This window comes from Arachis stenosperma, chromosome 9 (assembly GCF_014773155.1).
Source record: "Arachis stenosperma cultivar V10309 chromosome 9, arast.V10309.gnm1.PFL2, whole genome shotgun sequence".
NCBI classification, from domain to species: domain Eukaryota; kingdom Viridiplantae; phylum Streptophyta; class Magnoliopsida; order Fabales; family Fabaceae; genus Arachis; species Arachis stenosperma.
Genome location: NC_080385.1, coordinates 15696056 through 15719258, shown reverse-complemented (window position 1 = coordinate 15719258; position 23203 = coordinate 15696056). Strand labels below are relative to the sequence as shown.

Below are 23203 nucleotides of genomic sequence, written 5' to 3'. Positions count from 1 at the left end.
TACTTAAATCATTTAAAAAAATGAGTAAGTACGATTTTGGTCCTTAAGATATAAATCGAAAATTTTTTTATTTTTAATTTTTTTGCATACAAAATCGTCTTTAAAGTTTAAAATCAAATTCTAAAATCGTTTTTTTACTTCCACAATTTTAATCTCTAAGATAAAAATAATTTTAAAATCAAGTTAAACTTTAAAAATAATTTTATATAAAAAAATAAAAACAAAAAAAAAATTCGAACTGGGCTTTAAAAGATTAAAATCCTACTTAAACCTTCCAGCAATAAAGTTTTTGATTATTTAAAAGGATGAGTTTTATTAATGGAGAAATAATGGAAAAACACATTATAGTGTTGGATGTAGATTGATGATTGATTGTTGATTTCCGGCTCCGCTCCTTTCCTTTGTTAGTCTTAACTGGTTTCACGACCACGGCGTTTGTCTCTCTCTGGGTCTCACTCTTACACCCTGTCTTGTCTTTTTAGAAACACAACCCTTCCCCATCACATCACGCACATGCTCCCTATCACCACCACCGCCACCACCACATTTCCCAGATCCAACTACTCACGCCATTATTCCCCACTCTCTCTCTCTCTCCAACCGCAATGGTTGGTCTCACTGAATCCTGGTGCTTCTGCAAAGGCCTCAGCAAGTCCGAGCGGATGAAGGCCGCCATTTTCTCCGGTAAGGCCCACGCCATGGCCACCATCTCCGCCTCCGCCTCCGCTGCCCCCTCCGGCACCGGTTTCTTGATCCACCGCAACCTACTGCTGACGACGCACGCCAACATTCCGTCTGCTGTCGCCGCCGAGACCTTTGAGATCCGGCTGCATAACGGCGTCGCTGCCACTCTTGTTCCTCAAAGGTACTCCCAACCTGAATCAGAACTCTGATTTTGTTTATCTTATCTTATGAGCTCATTTTAATGCTGAAATTATGAGCACTTGCTATAATAGAAATTAACTCTTATTTTGTTTATTAAAAAAAAAGTTATTTTATTTTATTTCATAGTAAAATTAATCATTATAAAATGTAGTGATAGATAAACTCCTTTTCCTTTGAGTGGTTGAATAGGATCGTTTTTGATAGGAAGATATATGTTTCCAACAAAAAAAAAAAAGAGTATCAGGAAATAGTTTTGTTAGGGAATAAAATATCAGGAGCTTAATTGCTGAGAGTGATAGTAGAAACTACATTGAGAATTGTTGGTGTATTTTGCAAATTAAAGTCTGTCTATTTCTTGCAGATTAGGTTTCTGAATTGTTAGAGAAATTAGTCGGTTAAAATCATTTGGTTTCGGTTCTAGGATAGAGAAAATGGAGATGGCTGGTGGCTATTTAGAAGATCAATCATCAATATGTTGACAAATTAGTCTCTAAAATAGCTTTTGTTAACATTAAGAGAACTTTAGGGTGATAATTAAATTAATCATTGTAGCACTGCGAACTAAAACCACCTTTCAAGAACTATTCTTTCAACAAAATGATTTTTTACAGTTCAAAATGGCGGTTCCCCCCTTTTCTTATGTGTTTCTATGACTGTTTGTTACTTTAAGCCAGTGGTCATAATGGCATTATGTGTTTGATGTAGCTTTTTGAATTGTAATTTATTTATTTATTTTTGGTTAATGAATTGTAATTTATTTTATTTGAAGTGAGATTGCTTTTAGAAATCTTTGTAAGCAGATGGATTGATTAGATATTTACGTGCCAAATGATTTGTAATGATTCCAAAGCTAGAAGGTGACATTGTTTTCTTGTTAGCTTTATTATTGATTTCAATTAGCATAAGTTGTAGGTGGAGCTTATCATTTGATTGACTTTTATTTACAAAAGTAAAACATAATTATTAAACTGGTTTTGTTCACTTGTTGAACTACAATAATAGTAATTTTACTCTAATTGAATATTTCATGATTGTTATGAACCATGCCTAGGCTTTTATCTATGAGTTTGCCAAGTCTGAAGACAGTTATACCTATAGTTAGTTTGCCCTTCTTGTCATCTTCAGCTAAATGTTCCTTTGACCAATAAATACTCGGCATCTTGGTGCTTTCATGTTCAAGAGATCAAGCAAGACGTGACTTTTAGTGCATTATAGAGTTCATAACAAGAAAACAAGTCAGAATGTTAAAATGGTAAATATTATACTAGACCTGGGAATCTTAGAAGCAAGGTGAATAATGCTTATAAATAATTTTGTTAGAATATTGTGCTTTAGAAGTTATTGGAAAATCAAAGCTAAATATATAAATAATTTAGTGTTGTCTTTATCTAATGTTAACACCTACCGTTTCTTTTCATTTCCTATATACCATCGCAATTTTCTTTAAGCAAAACAAGCTCTAAATGTTACAGACCAAAACACTATCTTGTGCTTTAATTGGTTTATAATAAATTATAATGATAAAAAGTTTGTTGGTATAGTCTTTTTTCTCCCTTACAAAGCTTTAGGAGAAATTGACACCCTGAATAGAATTATAGAAAATTTGGTTTTAATAGGGTTCAATGCACTGATTGAGCCTTTCTTGTTCATTTATTCCTTTCACCACTCTCTGTTGAAATACCATTCTTTCCTTGCTTGTTCTTTATATGATGTTTCTCATGTTTCATAAACTCAGCATTACCCATCAGTAACTTACTCCTTCTATTCCATATTGATGAGTCGTTTTGACTTTTATGATACATTCAAGGATTAATGTATCTAGATACAAATTGCATCAATTTATGAATGTGTTAGAAAATTTTAAACAACTTACCAGTAGTGAATGGAGGAGAGTATTAATTTAATACTCAGCCACACATGTGATCTTAAAATATTCCTTGAATGTATCGGAAACTCTATTATTATTCTTCACTAATGATCTAATACATAGGACAAATGTGTTGACGCGCAAAACCTAGTTATTAGTTATTGCAGATGATTTCGAATGGTATTTGCAAAAGTAAATTCATAGGTTTTACCTAGTTATTACTTAATTAAGGCTAACACTTACTCTATGACAATTATGAACTGCTTAAGGTTACTATTTTTTTTCCAGTTCATTAATTGTCACATCCATCATTAACTTGTTTATTACCCAAGTAGCCTTTATAAATATTCAGACACTCCTTTCCCCTTAAGCTAGCTTTTTTTTGTTGGGGGGGGGGGGGGGGGGGGGATATAAAATTAGTTATTTAGTTCACGCTATGTTGTTGGCATGAGGCCAAAAAATAATGAGATTTTGTCCTCTATCCATGTTATATCGTATGTTTTCTTGCTTGTTGAGCTGAAATTACTGCTAACTGTCCCTTACCTTTGTCATTCAAAGTATTAGCATGTTTCTCATTCCTACTTCGTTTTTGTTCGTACATTAATTTATAGACATTTTCATTTTGGACTATCACCATTTTTCTCTCATAATTATTTATCTTTATTTCATTATTTGATTGTTTTCCTCGATTCAATTCTCTAGAATATTGATCATCCAAGGCTTTCTTCATGTTTGAAGTATGCCTTTTTTTTTTTTAATACTGCATTAAGCTATTGGTACTCTCTTGATTTTGTTTCCATGAAGATACCATCTTATCAAATGAACTTTTTTCGGTTATATATAGAAATTTCCATAGATAGAAAACTGGCTTCGCTATGCTGGTATTGGGTCATGTTGCCGCAACCTTCTTATTCCCATGAGAAGGACACTGCTTCTAAGGAATGTCTTTGGCAGATACGCAAAGAGATTCACAGCCATTCTTTCATGAAGTATTTTCTTTCTTGTTTTTTTTTTCTTTTTCTTTTTTCTTTTTTCTACATAGGAAAATCAAATCCATAACTTTAAGGTCTCTTTGGTGTTCCCTCAAAAATAGTGGTAACAAATACAACAATAACAAAGCCTTATCCCACTAGGTAGAGTCGGCTACATGGATCAAACGATGCCATTGCGTCCTATTATGTATCATGTCTACAATGAGACTATTGACACATAGATCTCTTTTGATTACCTCATGTATGGTCTTTTTAGGTCTTCCTCTACCATTTGCCACGTGTCCATTTTTCATCTCATCCACACTTCTAACCGGGTCTTCTATTGATTTTCTTCCCATATGTTCAAACCACCTAAGACAAATAATTTATATTTTTTTTGAAAGAATAATTTTATTTATAGATTTCATCTATGATGTTTTCAGGCCTAGTTTTAGAGGGTTTACCATAATACCAAATTTTACATTAAGGGCGTACATAGTTTGTTTTCTTTTATAAGTTCTTGTGTAATAAAAAGCAAAGAATGATCTGTATTGAGAGCAACGGCCTTTGCCAATCTGAAAAAAATAAAGTGTTTATTATTGTGACAGTGATCTAATTCTTTTGACATTGTTGCAGGTTTTTCATTACGAGTTCAGTATTAGATCTTACAATTGTGGGTTTGGACGATGCCGATGGAGAATTGATTGCCCAGGGTCAGTGTCCTCACTACTTGAAGACCTCTTGTAAAACCACCCTGGATCTTGGAAGTGTAGTTTACCTTTTGGGCTTCACTGAGAAACAGGAGCTCACTGTTGGAGAAGGGAAAGTGGTCATAGCCACTGATAATCTCATAAAACTGTCAACTGATGGGATTCCATGGAACCAAGGTTCTGCTGGTTTTGATGTACATGGCAATCTAGCATTTATGGTTTGTGATCCTATGAAACTAGCCACGTCGCCAAATACCAAGTCCTCTTCGACTTCTTCGTCATCCTCATCATCTTTGAAGAAGGATCTCCCCATGCAATTTGGTATACCTATTCTTGTTATCCTTGATTGGTTAAACCAGCATTGGGAAGGTAGCCTTGATGACCTTAACAAACCAAAATTACCTCTTATTCGGTTGATGTCTGCTGGTCCAAAGAGTGAGCATTCGTGTGCTTCATTCTCAATGAGGCAAGTTTTCAAGTCAACTGCTGATAATGATGGCACCACTCCATCTTCATCGAACACTATCTCGAAGACAAGGGATCAGGGACAGAGTTCTAATGCTGTTGCTAATACCATTGAAGAAGAAAGCTTAATCACAAACCTGAATGCTGAACATGTACAGGGGATTCCCACTCCAGAAATATATGAATCTCCGAGAGTAAATGCTGCGCCACTCGGAAAGAAAGAAACTCCACAAAAGCAGCTTTTGGACATTAATTTTCCTCCAAGAAACTCTCAACCTACAGTTTTGCCGAAATCATCAAGGTTACCTCTTCCAAAGTCTGCTGAAAACTTTTTGAAGGGTCCTTTACCAGAAAACCGGTTAGACAAACAGAACCAAGACCGAAGACCAGCGACCCCTAGTGAAGAAGTTGCCTCAACAGGTTCTGTTAATGTTGCTCAAAGTCAGGTTCAGTCTAGTTCATCTCCCATAGAAGTATCAGAAATGCACAATGGATATAGCAGCGAAGGAGAGACTACTATGTATTCAGCCGAAACGGCGGAGAGTCGCAATTATACATCTCCAAGGGAAGTGAAGTTTCAACAAGTAGGGAGGAGCCAAAGTTGTGTTAGTTACAATAGATGGGGTGCTTCTCAAAAGAACCAAGCTTCTCGCCGGACAACACCCGAAAACCAGAGGAGCTTTGGTCAGGGGAAGAAGATATATTCACAAGGAGCTACCTCTCAGAGGAGTAATGACTTTTTCAGCCCCACTGTCTCGTCGATCATGAAGCGCAACCCTGACCATATTATTAGACCCCGGCAAACTCCTGTGCATTCTTCTTCGCCGAGATGGATGTTCTGATTGATACTTCATTTTAATAAAGGAAACAAAATCAGAATAGTATAGTCATCCTTACATTTTCTTTCTCTATTTTATAACATTGATTCTTTTAGAATAGAGTACTCTGCGTCGATGGATCCATATAACCAATCCTATACAGGGGGATAAGGCTTAACTGATGTTCGGTATCTACTTGCTAACCTTTTTCGTTGTTTGGTGAAACATGTGAAAAGACGAGCATGGTTTATAAGAAATTTCTGCCAGAATGCAAATTTCTTCTTAAGTGAGTTAGAGCTAAGGTGATTTATATTTCATATAGAGAAATATTTTCTTGTCTTAAGATAAGAATAGTAAAAAGTAATTATTGGTAAATATTTCTTAATATAAGCTTTGATACATTGATAGTACAAAACAGTTTACATAGTCATCTAGTTCTACCTACTTATTGCCTCGCTTTCTAATTGAGACAATCTATTTGGACATGGTTGCATCACAGAACATCAAAAGCAAAACAAAATGAATTGACCAATTCATTGAGAGAATGAGAAAGTTCTGTATGAATTAAGTCCTCTCAAAAATGCAATAAGATACAAAGAGTCAAACACTCAACTAAGTTATGGATTTCCCATGTGTAATATCGAGAAAGGGAAGAGGAAAAATCTTCACACAATCCAAAAGGTGACTAGAACTTAATTCTCAACAGTTCCGAACCTCTTATGAAGACATTGCTCATCATTCATCAACTATATTAGAAACTAATAATGTTGAGAAGGGGAGAAGGGTATATAGAGTTTTAACAGTGAGGAGTTGGACCATTAGAAATCCAAGGCATGCATAATCATCACATCCAAAAAATAGTGTACAGTTTTTCAAGATTCTTCTTCCCTTAGACTACGAATCCTTGCCCTCTGTGCAAGAAACTCCTCTTCCTGAGCTCGTTTTTTAGCAAGTGCTTCCTCATCAAGTATCCGTATCGGGGACCATTCTGGCAATCTAAACCATTTTCCATTTTTCTGTGAATTCTCATGATCCTGATGTATTATTTTAGTTTGATCTCTCAAAAAGTCTTTCGCTTTGAGAGTAGCATAATCTATTGTTGTCCCTACAACAGCGAAGATGACAGAGTATCGAACCGCCCCAAGTTGACCGCCTGAAATTCCAGAATAAGAAAGCAATTTTAAGTGACAAATTTATCCATACATTTTCACAGCCAAGCAATGCAATCTACTTAAAACTAACAATATCTTTGCAGAACCAGATCGGAACTGATCTCTATTTGGGACCCCAAGTTGGTCAAATTTTCCCTACTCGTGGGGGCAGTATGGAGATAAAAGTTTTCTCGGCAACCTTCGAGGATAGGCATCACAATCACCACGCCTAGGTCCCCATATATAAGAAATTATTTACCATTATACAGGTACATATATAGCATAATCATCTTAGTCAACTATATATGACTAATAGGCAATTAGACAACCCACCTTTTTCTAAAACTCAATGTGTGTAATAGCAATAAGTGTGAGATAGCAAGATGGTAAATGGTTTACTCTTCTAATAAGAGGTTTTGGGTTCAAATGAGTCTTAGGAATAACAAAAAGCTTTGGTTTTCTATAAATATATGAGAAGGCTACTTTAGAAAAGAAAATTTGTGCATCAAATCACTCTCAATCCTCTTTATATATAGTAAATATTATTTTTAATAAATATTAAATAGTTAATTTCCCAATCTTAATCTTTCTTATATCATTTTCATACTATAGAAATATATTAGTTTTACTTTCTTTGTTTAACTTTCTAAAATTTTAGTAACATTATTTTTCTAGTTCAGAGACATCCTGAAATGGAGATTAAGGATGAACAAATGAGGTGGCGGGGACTTCTACCAACGTCAACTGCTATCCCTGCTCCTATCTATTGAATTTGAGTTCTTTTGCTTGAGTGTGTCTCTGATTCTTGTTCTACTCTCCAACATTGAATTGTGTCATTATTTTTTAATTTCCTCTCTTTCAGTCTAACTAGTTCATCCTTATTTCCATTTTCAACATCTAAACTTAAACATATCGGCTTTAATATACACTTTTTTCTACATTAGATGTACCCTGTGAAAGGAAGTTTGAATGTAATCTAAATTCTAAACATAATACCCTAAGCACAAATAGAGTGATACTCGCAAATCTATGTTCACGACCAACATGATCAATCATCTTTGAAACCAGTTATTAATGCCAAACTATATAAATATGTTGGAATCGTTAAAAAAGAGTTAAGGGGATGGGGTGGAAAAGTTGAAAGTAAATCTTTTTCTCTATAAAATATGTCATCCTGTCAAGCAAACATGAAATTTATATCATTGCTACAATAACAAAAAAACACCATGTACCAAGAGGGAGAGTGCAAAAAGCAGAACCAGACCTTGCAGACGCCCTAGAAGAGCACCTGTTCCAAATCCAGCAACTACAGAGTTCCATAAATCATCAGGTCCTGTTTTTCTAGTTTCTGTCACAAATTCTCGTGCCCCTGACAATTTAGACAAACCATAGTTGCAATTTAATCCAAAATAATGACCTGAATTATCAAATGTCCATGCTCCATCCACACTTCTAATGTTGATATTTGACTAAAAGATGTAGTTCTAACACAGATAATTGAAGATTTACGATATTTATTCTTACTGAAAATAAACATGCTGATATTTTACAAAAATGTATCAAATTTGAGCCCTTGAAATTGATAGTTGAAGTCAAACATAATTTAGAATGACATTGATCATAGAAAGAAGATATAATAAAGTGATAAATACACAAATAAGTTTTCTTGCACAGGTAATGGTATTGCTAGCAATGAAACTTGAAACTTTTATCTTTTTCTCTCATCACATGATACTGTTATGTGAAACAAACTGTTATAATCTATGATAACAACACAATCAAACACAATACATGAAAACATATTTACAAAACTCTTAACTGATAAGGATCGGATCATAAGAAAATCAAACAATTACCGCAATAGCAACCAGTGACGATGGCAAAATTAGCAGCATAGCTGGCAGTAATATTTGCAAGACCAAGACTCTTCCGATGCTTCGAGATTAATCCAGTTCCAGCACCAGCAACCCCTAATCCAAAAAACAATCATAAAGGTAACAAACAAAAACAAATAGAGACCAGTATCAACACTCTGAGCATTCTATTTATTCCCATTAAAACTAAACATAAAATAGAAATGGGTAAAGATTCATCATAGACTATTAGGCATGATCCTCCAATTTAAGCATGTTTAGATTAATTAATTAATTAATTAAGTAATTAGGCATGATAGACACCCAAAAGGAATGATAAAAGTTCACAATCAAACACATAGGTTGCACTTGGATTGACAGAAAGAAATAGGATCTCTCTCTCTCTCTCTCTCTCTCTCTCTCTCTCTCTCTCTCTCTCTCTCTCTCTCTCTCTCTAAACACGTAAAACTCCAAATATCAAAAATAAATATAAAATTAAAACAGAAGTGAGTAAATATTGATCATAGAGAACATGGCAAGATACACCAACATAGGAAAACAAGTTTATGAGAAGTGATAGAAGGAAGAGAAGAAGAGAGTGATACCTGCAAGAAGGGTTGGGATTAAGATGCGGTTTTTCCATCCATTAGAAGGAGGCAAAGTGTTGAGCTCTCTCTCAGGGGCTTCTTCATTTTCAGCGCCCATTTCGAATATACTCTTCAATTCTTGTTGATTCCACGGGTTTTGCGTTACAGTGCCAAATGCAGTGACACAGGTTTTCTGAAACGGAACTAGGAACAGAGTGGAGCACCAGTCATCTCCCCATATAATGAATAAGCTAAAATTTAAACTATAATTTTTTTTCCCTTTTGTACAACACTGAATTAATAATTTAATTTAATAGTAATATATAAATATTATTTGATACTATGAAATATTGAAAAACTAAAAATTATATTTTAATGAAAATAATTTTTTTTTTAGCGATTGAATCGAATATGATCAGGTTGAAAAAATTAAGATGCAAATAAGGTTGGAATAGAGTTTAAATTCTATGTACCTTATTCATTCACATTCTTATAAATAAATAACAAGTTCAAAATTTTATACATAATTATCAAAATTGAACTGCTAATTAATTTAGTCAGAGTACTTTAACAGGTCAGTTAAACTAATTGACTCAATTATAATTAAATAAATTATATAAATAATTAGTTTATATTTATTATATTTTTCAAGTATTTATTAAAATAAATATTAAGAAATATCATAAAATTATAAAAATAGAAGAATTGTGTACAATTAAAAAATATTATTAATTTGAGAAAAAATAATATAAAATAAAAAATAAAAAATAACACTTGATTGAAGATTTTAAAAATATATATATTAGTGCACATCATAATAAGTGTAAACTTGGTCTGGAAGCAAGGCTATAATAAGCTTGTTAGCTTCAAGTTGCAACTTTGAATTTTGTGGAATACATTTTGGAATGAATTCCCCCGTCGCTTAGCATAGAATGGAATGATAGATAACAGCCTTGAGAGGAGACAAAGTGCACTGCAGCAATTGCATAAAGAGAATAGATCTTCTCAATTGTTGAAAAAAATTAAAAGCGTAAAATATTATCTCTAACATTTTATCGTTCTTTCTCTCATATTTATTTTTTATCCCACTTATAAAATTAACGATAGGAGATCACATTTTACTCTCTCAATTATTAAAAAAAAAATAAGAAAATCCATTCCTATAGGTAAGCATCTCACTTCCATCAGTGTGCCCCCATGGACCCGCACTACAAGCAATCGAATTTTTCCTAGTTTTGACCCTCAATGACCGATTCTACAATGTTGAATATAAGCGCAATTAGAATTCCCGAAGAGTTATACATTTACGTATTGATAAGACTATTCATTATTTCTTAGAGCTCAATCCCTCCTCCAGATGAACCATATAGCCAAGAAAAACCATGAACCAGATTAAAAAAACTTGCCCCATGCATGAGTAAATATTTCGTAGTAACCTCATCATATCTAGGTCTGGTCCTGACAGAAAATTGAACAGAACAGACTGTCAATTTTTTGTCAAACTGGCCGGTTCAATCCAATCATCAATGATCAACAACCTTACTAAGTTAGTATTGATGTTTCTTCTATTGTGATGATCACGATTGTATAGATTGGTTGGAACTTTTTTCTCGTAGTAACAAAGATATGGATATCGTATTAACTAACAATAGCACTTCAAAAGGATTTCTAAAACACCCCTAAAATGCAACTTCAGTCCAAAACAGGAGTCACAAAAGCACATACAACCCTAGCAGAGTAAAATTTATTACAACGCTAAAACAATCTGTCGGCGAGGATTATGCCTTGGCTTTCGAAGTCTGAAGGGACTGAATTCTCTGTTGCAATTTTAGTATCTACAACAAGATGGCAAATGAAGAAAAATATGCAATCAATCATTATTTAGAATCCATATAACATCAAGTGAGCAATAGCAAATCAATCCAAGTATGTTCACACACAAATAAAACACAATTTATTGTCCGTCCTCTTAAGTAGCAATGAATGATCACATCCAGAAAATAATCCTCAAGCATTATTCATTTTAGTTTATTTCTCACTAAGCCTCCCAATTCAAAGTAACAGGGTTGGAACTCCCACTGGATAAGGTGGATGAATCACCAAATATTATTTTGTTAACTACTAGAATCTCTTATTCTTTTCGCAAAAGATCATTTTACATATATAATAAATAATTAAAATTTTTATCATTCCTTATAAAAGAATGGGAATAGTGTAAGAAAGTAATCCCTGAATAATAAAACAATATCAGACACACTAGTTTCCGAACTCTGAGGATTGAGAAATTTAAACTACCAATACAGTGTTTAAAAGTGTTGGTTACACAAGTCCTTGAGACAAAACATTGTTATCTTGAAATACTATTTCAGAGTTTCTAATTTCTCAACAACACTAATGTAGTTGTTGCTGTATTAATCAAGGGAAATTTTAGGGGGTTTAAATAAATGTAACTTTATGATCTTGAGATGGAGAGGCTATGCGACTTATCCGAGTTAAGTATCACAATCCAAGTGCAATAAAAGAAACCATAAGGAAGATGAAACTAGAACTACAAAATAAGCATGGAAGAGCTAGTACAAACCGCATCTTTCTTGCTATTCTGCTTCTCTTCCAAATCTTGAACAGTTGCATCGAGACGCTTCCTGTCAGGCAGAGACCATTTAACACATATTTCACAAAAGTAATGTTATAAAATGCCTAACTTAGATAAACCAATTGAAATATTTACAAAGTGAAAATGATGAAGAAAACAAGCGGCAAGCCATAAACAATAAAGCAGCATCACAAATGAAGTTGATGGAGGAAGCAGAGAGAATAGGTATTGGCAGGCTTTGGTATTGATAAACTTTTACAACAAAATTTCACCGCTTACTCTCGCTCAACTAAATAAAATAATAAATTGAACAGCATTTCAAAGAATTCTTGTTTCACTTCCAAACTTGCTAAAAGTGATGAATGGTGTTTACATGGAAAATTTTCAGTTTAGCAATAGAATTATACATCGGTTGGACACCATATTTTGGATATCTTTGATCGATGAGTGATTTTGCACAGACACATATCTGGTATGGTAGTTGTTGGACATTGGTATTTAGTTGCCCAACATTTTGGTTTCCACTTTCCAGTTTTCACAATCAAATGCTATTGGCAGATATCAACCAATAACTGCAATGTATTGTTGATACAAGTTAGTTATACAACTAAGTTGATTATGTAACTAGCTAGTGAGTTCCTTAAATAATAAACTTGATGGATAGCTAACTTGTATCTCCAAATACAATTAACAAACGCTATAAAAACACATTCCAATCCAATCTTTTTGTTGCAACGCAAACAATAGGAATAGGCATGAGAAAAAATTAAAGAGAGAAGAATCTTACAATTCAGCAGTGATGTATTCGATTCTCTTGCGGACATTAGAGTTGGCCTCAGCCAAATCTTGCTTAACCAGCACTGGACCAATCAGCTTGTAAACATTTGCATCTTCGTTCAATAAATCCAATTCCTTAATTAACAAAACAAACAAACATAAAGTTAGAAAAGAAACGAAAAATATAGTTTCTGAGGTAATTGGGAATAGGAATGGATTAGGGATAGGTTATACCTTAAGGACCAATTCGTTCTCTCCAAGTTGGACAGTGTACTTCTTTCTAACTTGGTGATTCTTTGCAATATCTGAAATTGGAAGAATATTAATATATCAAAAACCAAAGAGACGGGGATACAAAGGAATAACGAATGAATACCCTTTTGAAGCTTGGAGAGATCATTGGTTTTGTTCTCTAATTCGCGTTGAAGATCTCGCACCGCACTGCTCAACGAACTCATTCTCAACACTCTAGTATTTCAAAATTAAAATATTTGGTCATAAGGATTAACATAACAAACAATTACATTTCTCATGAAGGCAGAGAGCATAAACACCATTTCAACAATAAATTCAACTATAATAATTTTTAACAACAAAATATTTATACCAAGAGATGATTTACAGATTTACAACAACAAAAAATTTAGATAAGTGGTTATTTCAGCAAGACAACAATAGATTCGATCTTCAGTGATGATAATAAGTAACAAATTCAACATGATTTACAGATTTACAACAACAGAAAAATTTAACGAAGTCATTATTCAGCAAAACAGCACCGAATTCAAGGTTCAATAAAGTCAGCAATGATTTTCAGCAACGAACAAACTTAAGCTAAGTTAAGCTAAGTGATTATTTTGGCAAGTCAACAACAAATTCAACGTTCATAATAATCAGTAACAAATTTCAGCAACACATTCAACTTTCAGCAAGAAAATCAGCAAACAAAATTGAAACAGAAAGAACAGGGGGAACTCACCAAATCCGGTTGGGCGAAGGAAGCTGACGGCGAAGGAGAACCTGATGGCGAGGGAGAAGATGACGGCAAGGCTCGAAGCAAGAAGACCCACAACGAAGACCAGCCCACCGGGATCTGTTGCCTCTGCTACCGGCGACGAAGAGCGCAGGGAAGGGAGAGATCGAGACCAGGTGCGAGACAGAGCCCGTAAGAAGCAAGAAGACGACCACCACCACCACCCGAGGGACCAGATGCTGTTCAGTCTGCTTCTGCCGCCGGCGAAGGGAGCGCAGGGAACGGAGGGCTTGACCTGACGAGAGCTTGACAGACCGGAGACGAGAGGTGAGAGACCGGAGATGAGACGAGCTGACGAGAGCTTGAGGTCGTGGGAGAGAGTGACGAGAAACTGAGAAAGGGAGTCGAGAGAGGAGATAGCGGGGGCTGGGGGTGATCTTCAGCAATTAGGGCTTCAGAGAGGGAAAGGGGAAAAAGGTGGGCACCTGAAAGGCTGAAACGACCCCGTTTCAGTATTGAAAAAAAAAATAAATAAACACGACCCGGACCGGGTAAAATTAACCGGCCGGGTAATCGGGTTTAATGAAAATCTGTCAGGTTGAACCGAATTTCACTGGGTCTGTAATACACAGCCGATTTAACAAGTAACTCGGTTTGGTTAAGTGACCGGGTTTCTAGTTGAACCAGTCGATTCGAGCTGAATTTGATAACAATGCAAGAAAATGTGAAACTAGACTGGAGCGTAAACCTATCCGGCTAACTTTCGTTTTCTCTCTCAATCAGACCGGATCAACTGAGTTATAAGTCATCACAATACAAATAATTTATCAATTTGGATTGGTTAAGTATTTACATTCTATCCTGTGCATGTAGCAAAATACCGGAATAACAAAAAAAATACATAAATATGAAAATAAATTCACAACCAAGATCAAATTCGTAACAAAATCCATAGAAACAAAATTTGCAATTAAATTGTAACAAATGTTTTGGTTTAAATAAATTCGCTAAACAATTCTCATGAGAATCAGTTTTAATTTAATTGCGAAAATTGACACAATTTATTCTCAATCATTTTCACGAGATTTTTAATTTTGATATGGAGGGAATGATGGTGTATAGTAGGGATATGGGAGTATATGGTATATCACCAAGCTGTGATGACTGTGCAGAAGTAATCGAACGGACCGATTGGGAAAACTGAAATCGAACGGTCTAATTTCACCAATCGGACGGTACACAAATCGGCGGGTCCGATTTGTGTACTCCTTCCACGTGGCCCGCATGCAGATGGCTTCCTTGGTTGGCTTTGTTGCACTATACCCCCAAATACGAGTATTTTCTCCCTCCCAGCAGACATCTCTTTCACTCTCATATCCCTCTCTTCATGCTCCCCAACCCCACAACTTTGCCCATTATTCATCATTGTTAGACCACAACAAATCTCGAAAAAAATTGAAAGACAATACCAAGAAGACCAAAAATCAAAGAAGTAAATCAACTAGAGTTTTATATTGTTAATTATCTTGGGCATCCTAATTATGTAAGTTTTTATTTTTTTTAATAATTTGATTTAATAATAATAATAGTGATAATATTTGATTTTATTAGCAATATATTATAATGGCACTAAGTAGAGATTAATTATGTATGTGTATGATATTGTTACTGTTAAGTGGTTAGAAATAGAGATTAAAATAGGAATTAGTCATATATGTATATATGTATGATAAGTCTGTATATCGTTGATTTGGGTTTATTTATGATTGTTGGTTAAAATGAAATGAAAGAATGAATGAATGAATGTGAATGAAAGAAGGAGAATGAGATCTATAGATATTAGATATTGTTATGGGTATTAGTATTAGTAATTGAGTTTAATAAATTATTATGATTAATAATATAAATTTAATAAATTATTTATGATCATTAATAATTGAATTTAAAATAATTTAGTAAAATTTAGACAATAAATTAGAAAACACTAAACCTAAATTGGAAAATTAGAATGTTGTTTTATGAATAATAATAATAATAATAATAATAATAATAATAATAATAATAATAATAATAATAATAATATATTATATATATTATTATTATTATTATTATTATTATTATTAGAGGTTAAAAGAAAAAAAAATTTACGAATAAATAATTTATCAGTAGTAAAATTATTCTGGTTAGTTAGTTAAGGTTAATTAATTTTTGTTATAAGGTAATGAATATGATTGAAGGATTTTTGTATAATAGATTTACTGTGTATGTTTGAAATGTAATTATGCTGGTAATTAATTATAATGGACATGTAAAGATAATTGTGTTTTCGTTAATATAGTTATATTATACTGGTACTTGTAATGAAAATGTGATATTGTAGGGTTCATAGATGTTGATATGTGATCACTTAAAACCGCCGGATCTATACAATCAAATTGTTGAGTCACATTTACGCGAGACTGAATTTTATTATGTTTCTCAGATTGGAGTTACCCAATGTCAGTCAGCAATGATTAATGCTCTAATTGAGAGATGGCGGCCTGAGACTCACACATTTCATTTTCCGGTTGGTGAGTGTGCCGTGACCTTGGAGGATATGGTGATAATTCTCGGTCTGCCAACAAATGGTCTTCTAGTTACAAGACCAACCATGAGTAGTTTTGAGGCATTGGAGGCCGAGTGCTTGCATCAGTTTGGGGTTGCGCCGAGGAAGACTGACTGTAGAGGAAGCTTTATAAAATTAACGTGGTTTAGGGGTTTGAAAGATCGTATAGTGTTGACTGATGATGTTTACATTCAGATGTATGTAAAGTGTCACATAATGTTGTTATTCGGGACAATTTTGTTTGGAGATAAGTCGGGTGCAGCGGTGCACTGAAAATTTTTGCCTCTGCTCCGTAACTTTGCTGGGATCATACAGTTTAGTTGGGGTTCGGCATGCCTGGCACACTTGTATAGATTATTGTGTAAGGCAACTCGTGTCGACTGCAAGGAGATGGACGGTCCGCTGACACTGTTGCTTACTTGGGATTGGATCCGGCTACCATTTCTTGCGCCGATTTCCGGCAATCCCGAGTGTTTATGATTGCCAACAGGTAATTTTGATTAAAGTATGCATTGAAAGAAGTTCTAGAAATTGTATTTTGTTTTCCACAAAATAAGTTAACTAAGGGATTGTCTGACGACATCTACTACGACTATGGCCTTCGGCACCGCATTGCTTGCATCGCCTAGGACGACGCAACATACGAATGTCCATCTCATTCAAGAAGCGGGTCATCTTAGGCCGACCTTTGGCTATCCGTCTGAGGAACGGGTTGCCAACAAATCGAGGTCCATGATAAGCAGGCCACGTTGCAGGATTTTTCAGTGGTCTAAACCTAGCCCTGTATACTCTTCGAACTTGGTCCATCTTGTATACATCATGAACGTACACTTGCCAATCCAATCGCTGATTTGCACAACAAGCAAACACATGTCGACACGGAATTCGGTCAACCTGGAATTCACCACAGTCGCACCGATGTTGGCGTAGGTCAACTGCATACTCAACCCCACTAGGCATCTCACGTACTTCAAAGACTTCATTTTCTCTATCAAAACAGCTAACCTATATGTTTCTCGATGCTCGTTGATTTGCATGCAACTTGGAGGTCACCATCTCAGATAACACAAGTCCAACATTAATTCAAGCCTCAGCCTCGGCTCTTTTTCTAGTGAACAACTCATTCAGTCTGTAAAATGTAGCCTTAACAAGTGCAGTGACCGGGAGATTGTGTGCACCCTTTAAGACGGAGTTGATGCACTCCACAAGATTGGTGGTCATATGACCCAATCAGTATCCACCATCAAATGCCAAAGCATACTGCTCACGTGGGATCCGATCAAGCCAGTTGGTGTAAGCCTCATCCTGTTCTTTTAATCGTTGATAGCGCATCTGGTACTCTCTAATCGTCCTCGAATATCCTGTGAAAAAGAAACAATCAACTATGAACACCATTCTATTCAATCATACTTACAATAAATACAAAGTTCATTCTATTCAAACTTATCGATGTTGATGATAAGCTTCTGCAAATAAGGTGCCTTGAACTTCCTCAAGAAGTTTGACTCAATATGCCAGATACAAAACATATGGAAAGCTCTAAGAGGATACCAAGCCCTATTACTCCAATCAATAATTGACCTAATAGAATCGTGTCAATCAGAGATAAGTCCCACACAATCACGTGTCACCACATGTTGACGCAAGTTACTTAGAAAAAGTATCATGCATCAGAAGTCTCTCCCTCCACTATGGCAATTGCAATGGCACGATGTTGTTATTACCATCTTGTGAGACTGCAACCAATAAATAACCCTTATATTTTTCATACAAATGAGTCCCGTCCACCTGCACCACTGGCTTGCAGTGTCTGAAGGCCCTAATACAAGGGTAATAACTCCAGAAGACTCTATGTAGTACACGTATATCAGGAACCAAATCATCTCCCTCGTATGCAGGCATTGTTTCAAAGTGAACCACCGCTAATGACTCCTTGTGACACAATCAAACCATATAGGCAAAGTTTCATACGATGCTTCCCAACCTCCGAAAATTGATTCCACCACCTTTTGCTTTGCTAACCAAGCCTTGCGATAACTGATGGTGTAGTTAAACTTTGACTGGACTTCAGCAATGACTGATTTCATATTTATAGACGGGTCAACCTCTACCAACAGCTTAATTGCTTCTGTAACTGTCTTGGAATCCAGTTTCGAATAGTCTTGAGAAATAGTAGATCTGGTACAAGTATGACTACCATTGTACCTCCTTATCTCCCAACAGTACTTCTTCTGCATTTTGGTAACCCTGATCAGTCAATCATAACCACCGTCATATTGTGTACATTTAGCATAGAATGTCGTCGGTTCCGAATCATACATCTCTACGGATGGCATAATCTTTCATTGCCTTGATTACTGTCTCCCTTAAACTGAATTCCATCCCCACCATGAACTCACCATCTACCATAACAGGAAGTGCTGCATACATCATAAGTAATAAATCCTTTATTATGTAATTAGTAATAAATCATTTATTACATAAATAATTGATAAACACACTTTACCATGTATGATCATAATAGTCTTTTTTTTTTTGCTATTCTATCTACGTAAAGAACTACTAAATATAATTCATAATAAAGAACTATTAACTAATAAAGTAATCAAATGCTATGCTCACAAATTACTATCCACATATCACATATATTACTCATATGACCTTATTAATCTCCTACTTCAGAGTATCACAAAGCTATCTTTCTTTACATACCTGCATTCATAAATTGGGGAAACTCCGGTGCATGCATAGCCTCCAAATCCAATGACCACATGAAAGAAGGCTCCTGAAACGGATGCGGGTTTGCTAGTGTATTTGCAACTTCCGCCACATTTGCGTTCATGGCGCCGTCAGCTTCATCTTCATCTTCACCTGGATCAACGATCTCATAGTTACTTTCAAATTCCACCTCGCTTTCACTATTATAATCTTCCAATTCAATATTACGGTCTCTTCTGATTGCTCGAACTCAATATACAACTCAATGCACGACATTTGATGGCGATTTTTCATATACATTGAAAACATTTCATGCATACTCGCTTCATCCGTCACGTATTTGGTTTGAAATTGAACGAACCCACCAAACACAGATAAAGGATACTTGTACAAAATACATGATACTCTCCTAGATATTTGAGAATCTATCTTCTCACAAATCACACCTTTCAATTCCTCAAATGACAATGTGAACGGAATAACAACATCTAATAGATTTTCACACACAAATTGAACTCCCTCATATGTTTGTAATAAAATCTGCCCGTAACAATAAATTTTCAACACAACTCTATCATCCATAACACTATACGTACTTAACTACTCTCAATCTCACTAAAATTTATTCTGCAAGAATGAAGGAGAAGAATGAGAGAAGAGGAAGAACATGAGCTGAGACACACGGTGAAGAAATGGGATTTTTGTGATTTTTTTGTCTATGTATGCATTACAATCAAATCGGACAGACTCACCGCATCCTATCAATTCAATTTTTTTTTGCAACACAAATCATTGGGTCCGATTGGTGTACTCTCGGATTAAAAAAAATTTGTCCCCCAAAAATCAGTGGGTCCAATCAATGCACTCTTGGATTTAAAAAAATTTGACAACCAGAAATTGGTGGGTCCAATTTCATGCAACAAAAAATTCTTTCTCACATAAATTGTATCCGATTTGTGTTCCTTTTTCTTTCTACAAGAAACCAGACGGTCCGATTTCTTCTCCCTAAATTTCTAAAAGTAACGCATCATAACAGTGTAATTCACCCCCTAATCATCATAACCAAGCATAATTCACAATGCTAAATCATATAAAAAAAAAAAAATGAGCCTCATTTTCACTCCTGCCAGCAAAAATGCCTGATAAAAATAAAAAATAAAAAATGCTTAAAGTAATGCGCCGACACCGAGTCTGACTCCCACTAATCCCGCGTTACCGTCATCGCTAGTTGGTTATTAACTCCCGAATGCCTGCCAAACAAACCCATTAATTAACACACTCACACTCAAGCCGCGATTCTTCTGAATTCCCAAGCGCTGATGGCGAACTCTCCAACCTCTTTCAGAGTCTTAGCCTCTGCTATTTCCCTTGCTCTCTGCATTTTCTTCACCACTCACCACCACCACCACCACAACACAATCGTAAGCTTCATTTATTTTAACACTCTCTCTTTTATTTTTTCTTTTTCTCTATTTTCCTTGTAATTTTAAACCAACGGATTTGTTCTAGTTCTTTTTTGTGATTATGTTACTGTTTTTATGCTCCTCCTTCGCGACATTCAACCGAAAGCTGGATCTTGTTACATGAGTTCAAGTGGAAGCAACGATTTGACTCTAGCTGTATTCTGTATTAGTTCTTAGTTGGTGTGCTATTTTCTCGGGAAACTAACAGAATTGAGTGGAGATGCTACTAAAAGGGGAGATTTTTTCGTCTTTTTCTTCTTTTGCAATCTTTCTTTTAACTTTTGGGAGGTGAAATTGACTTGAGATGTGTAAGGCAGCTAAGGCAGAACCAGATTCCTTTGTTATTTCTCGAGAAACAGATGGAAAATCCAAGTGAAAAGAAAATGCCACTAAATAGGGGAAATTTTTTAGAAATAAATCCTTTGGTTTCCAATTTGTCTGGTAAATGAAAAGAGATCTTTGACTAATCTGATGACTTGATTATGAACTAGGGTTCTGATGGAGTTTCACATGGATTTGAATCCGTACGGAGATCCATTCTGGCTCTGAAAACAGATCCACTGAAGCCTCGGTTGGACCACATCAAGAAGCAAGCTGAGGATCACCGGATGCTTGCATTGATGTATGCATCCTATGCAAGGAAGCTCAAGCTTGAGAGCTCCAAGGTTGTTAGAGTTTTCGCCGAACTCTCGAGGGACTTCTCGGATCTAATGAACAAACCCCAATACACTGCCCTCTTCAGCTCTGATGGCGCAATCGACGAATCAGTGCTTCGCCAATTGGAAAAGGAAGTGAAGGAGCGGATTAAGACTGCTCGCCAAGTAATTGGCGAAGCCAAAGAGTCATTTGATAATCAGCTCAAGATTCAGAAGTTGAAGGACACAATTTTCTCCGTGAATGAGCAGTTGACCAAGGCAAAGAAGCAAGGAGCCTTCTCCAGCTTGATTGCAGCTAAGTCAATCCCAAAGAGCTTGCACTGTATCTCAATGAGGCTGATGGAGGAGAGGATTGCACATCCAGAGAAGTATTCTGATGAGGGGAAGCCTACTGCTCCAGAACTCGAAGATCCTAAACTTTATCACTATGCCATATTCTCGGACAACGTCGTTGCAGCATCTGTGGTGGTCAATTCAGCTACAAAGAATGCAAAGGAACCGTGGAAGCATGTATTTCATGTTGTGACCGATAAGATGAATCTTGGAGCGATGCAAGTGATGTTTAAGTTGAAGAATTACAATGGGGCACATATCGAGGTTAAGGCAGTTGAAGACTACAAGTTCCTGAATTCATCATATGTGCCGGTGCTTCGACAGCTGGAGTCTGCTAACCTGCAGAAATTTTACTTTGAAAACAAGCTTGAGAATGCCACAAAGGACACAACAAATATGAAGTTCAGGAATCCGAAGTATTTGTCTATACTAAACCACTTGAGATTCTACTTGCCAGAGATGTATCCAAAGCTCCATAGGATTCTGTTTTTGGATGATGACATAGTGGTTCAGAAGGACCTTACCGGGTTATGGAAGATTGATATGGATGGCAAGGTGAATGGAGCTGTAGAAACATGTTTCGGGTCATTCCATAGATATGCACAGTACATGAATTTCTCACACCCATTGATTAAAGCGAAATTCAATCCGAAGGCTTGTGCATGGGCGTATGGAATGAATTTCTTCGATTTGGATGCTTGGAGAAGGGAAAAGTGCACGGAAGAGTACCATTATTGGCAGAATCTGGTAAGACTATGAGATTATTTGTTACTTTGACTATGCCATAACTGTTTAAAACAATTGCATTCTTAAATCTCAAATCTAGTAAAGTACCACTACATGTGATCCCATCCCATGTCTTGGAATGTTATTTAATGTGCCAGAAGTTGCATCTTCAGAAGCTAGGATACATTAATATTTTGTTTTTAATCTTTCTGCATTAGAATCATGCCTCACAAGATTCTTTACCATATTTAAGTTGGTCTATGCTGATGTTGCTGCAGAATGAGAACCGGACATTATGGAAACTAGGGACATTACCTCCGGGTCTTATCACATTCTACTCAACCACAAAGCCACTAGAGAAATCATGGCATGTTCTTGGGCTTGGTTATAACCCAAGCATCAGCATGGAAGAGATCAAGAATGCAGCAGTGGTGCACTTCAATGGTAACATGAAACCATGGCTTGACATTGCTATGAATCAGTTTAAGCCACTTTGGTCAAAGTTTGTTGATTATGAGTTAGAGTTTGTTCAAGCCTGCAATTTTGGTCTCTAAATTTGGTTATGATGGCTTCTTCGACAAAGAGCTCTTAATCTGCTTATTAGTTTTTATTAATTATGATGCCCTAATGCTTATATTATACAGTTAGTTTAAAGGAATTCCTTGGTGGGGCTGGAAAATCCATGCCTCTTTCCAAGAAGAAATATTGTTACTTAAAGGATGTTGATTCTGAAGTAAATGAATGTTGTAGCTTACAATTGGCCTTGAAATGTTTTTCCTCAAAGTGAGAAATATCACATTTGTCACCTTATAGGCTTTGTATTCATTAATTTCTAGAATAATGTGAAAATGTTATATTAACGGGTTTAGTTGAGTAATCATTCGTCAATCATTTGTAAATGTATAACAGTGTAAGTTGATACTTTCTATTTGGTAAACATACTTCCTTTCTTCGGCATTAAAAGACATGGTGATCTTGAGAGCTCTTGTGGAAAGCTTTTTAGAGTTGATTTATGCTCTCCAAAACAGAGAAGATTAATATAATTTTTTAAT

General features: G+C 35.5%; 5 protein-coding genes across 5 annotated transcripts; 2 read left to right on the top strand and 3 right to left on the bottom strand.

Moving 5' to 3' along the window:
• The first annotated feature begins 368 nt into the window (after positions 1-368).
• On the top strand, positions 369-6012 carry LOC130951417 (uncharacterized). Its single transcript, XM_057880064.1, has 2 exons — positions 369-865; positions 4360-6012. Exons 1-2 carry the CDS (start codon positions 606-608, stop codon positions 5738-5740), a joined length of 1641 nt encoding a protein of 546 aa, XP_057736047.1. The 5' UTR covers positions 369-605; the 3' UTR covers positions 5741-6012.
• Positions 6013-6092: 80 nt separating this feature from the next.
• On the bottom strand, positions 6093-9568 carry LOC130951418 (uncharacterized). Its single transcript, XM_057880065.1, has 4 exons — positions 9326-9568; positions 8724-8837; positions 8132-8236; positions 6093-6869 (listed from the first exon to the last, which is right to left on the bottom strand). The coding sequence occupies exons 1-4, from the start codon at positions 9423-9425 to the stop codon at positions 6589-6591; spliced, it is 600 nt and encodes a 199-aa protein (XP_057736048.1). The 5' UTR covers positions 9426-9568; the 3' UTR covers positions 6093-6588.
• A 1352-nt stretch (positions 9569-10920) lies between these two features.
• Positions 10921-14138, bottom strand: LOC130947298 (prefoldin subunit 6). The gene is made up of 6 exons (XM_057875960.1): positions 13657-14138; positions 13054-13145; positions 12912-12982; positions 12688-12812; positions 11889-11949; positions 10921-11142 (listed from the first exon to the last, which is right to left on the bottom strand). Exons 2-6 carry the CDS (start codon positions 13133-13135, stop codon positions 11086-11088), a joined length of 396 nt encoding a protein of 131 aa, XP_057731943.1. The 5' UTR covers positions 13136-13145; positions 13657-14138; the 3' UTR covers positions 10921-11085.
• Positions 14139-16816: 2678 nt separating this feature from the next.
• Positions 16817-17215, bottom strand: LOC130949137 (uncharacterized). Its single transcript, XM_057877946.1, has one exon. It carries the CDS (start codon positions 17213-17215, stop codon positions 16817-16819), a length of 399 nt encoding a protein of 132 aa, XP_057733929.1.
• Positions 17216-20186: 2971 nt separating this feature from the next.
• Positions 20187-22961, top strand: LOC130950757 (galacturonosyltransferase 8-like). Its single transcript, XM_057879337.1, has 3 exons — positions 20187-20394; positions 20928-22172; positions 22430-22961. The coding sequence occupies exons 1-3, from the start codon at positions 20293-20295 to the stop codon at positions 22703-22705; spliced, it is 1623 nt and encodes a 540-aa protein (XP_057735320.1). The 5' UTR covers positions 20187-20292; the 3' UTR covers positions 22706-22961.
• The last annotated feature ends 242 nt before the right edge of the window (positions 22962-23203 follow it).

Excerpts from the sequence above, each read along its gene's own strand:
- LOC130951417 (XM_057880064.1), top strand. The coding sequence starts at position 606 with ATGGTTGGTCTCACTGAATCCTGGTGCTTCTGCAAAGGCCTCAGCAAG. Across the intron at positions 866-4,359 it reads GCCACTCTTGTTCCTCAAAG|GTTTTTCATTACGAGTTCAG; the intron begins GTACTCCCAACC and ends ACATTGTTGCAG.
- LOC130951418 (XM_057880065.1), bottom strand. The coding sequence starts at position 9,425 with ATGGGCGCTGAAAATGAAGAAGCCCCTGAGAGAGAGCTCAACACTTTG. Across the intron at positions 8,237-8,723 it reads CGTCACTGGTTGCTATTGCG|GGGCACGAGAATTTGTGACA; the intron begins GTAATTGTTTGA and ends CTAAATTGTCAG. Across the intron at positions 6,870-8,131 it reads TCTTCTAGGGCGTCTGCAAG|GCGGTCAACTTGGGGCGGTT; the intron begins GTCTGGTTCTGC and ends CTGGAATTTCAG.
- LOC130947298 (XM_057875960.1), bottom strand. The coding sequence starts at position 13,135 with ATGAGTTCGTTGAGCAGTGCGGTGCGAGATCTTCAACGCGAATTAGAG. Across the intron at positions 12,983-13,053 it reads TCTCTCCAAGCTTCAAAAGG|ATATTGCAAAGAATCACCAA; the intron begins GTATTCATTCGT and ends TTCCAATTTCAG. Across the intron at positions 12,813-12,911 it reads AGAACGAATTGGTCCTTAAG|GAATTGGATTTATTGAACGA; the intron begins GTATAACCTATC and ends TTGTTAATTAAG.
- LOC130949137 (XM_057877946.1), bottom strand. The coding sequence starts at position 17,215 with ATGCCTAGTGGGGTTGAGTATGCAGTTGACCTACGCCAACATCGGTGC.
- LOC130950757 (XM_057879337.1), top strand. The coding sequence starts at position 20,293 with ATGGCGAACTCTCCAACCTCTTTCAGAGTCTTAGCCTCTGCTATTTCC. Across the intron at positions 20,395-20,927 it reads ACCACCACCACAACACAATC|GGTTCTGATGGAGTTTCACA; the intron begins GTAAGCTTCATT and ends ATTATGAACTAG. Across the intron at positions 22,173-22,429 it reads ACCATTATTGGCAGAATCTG|AATGAGAACCGGACATTATG; the intron begins GTAAGACTATGA and ends ATGTTGCTGCAG.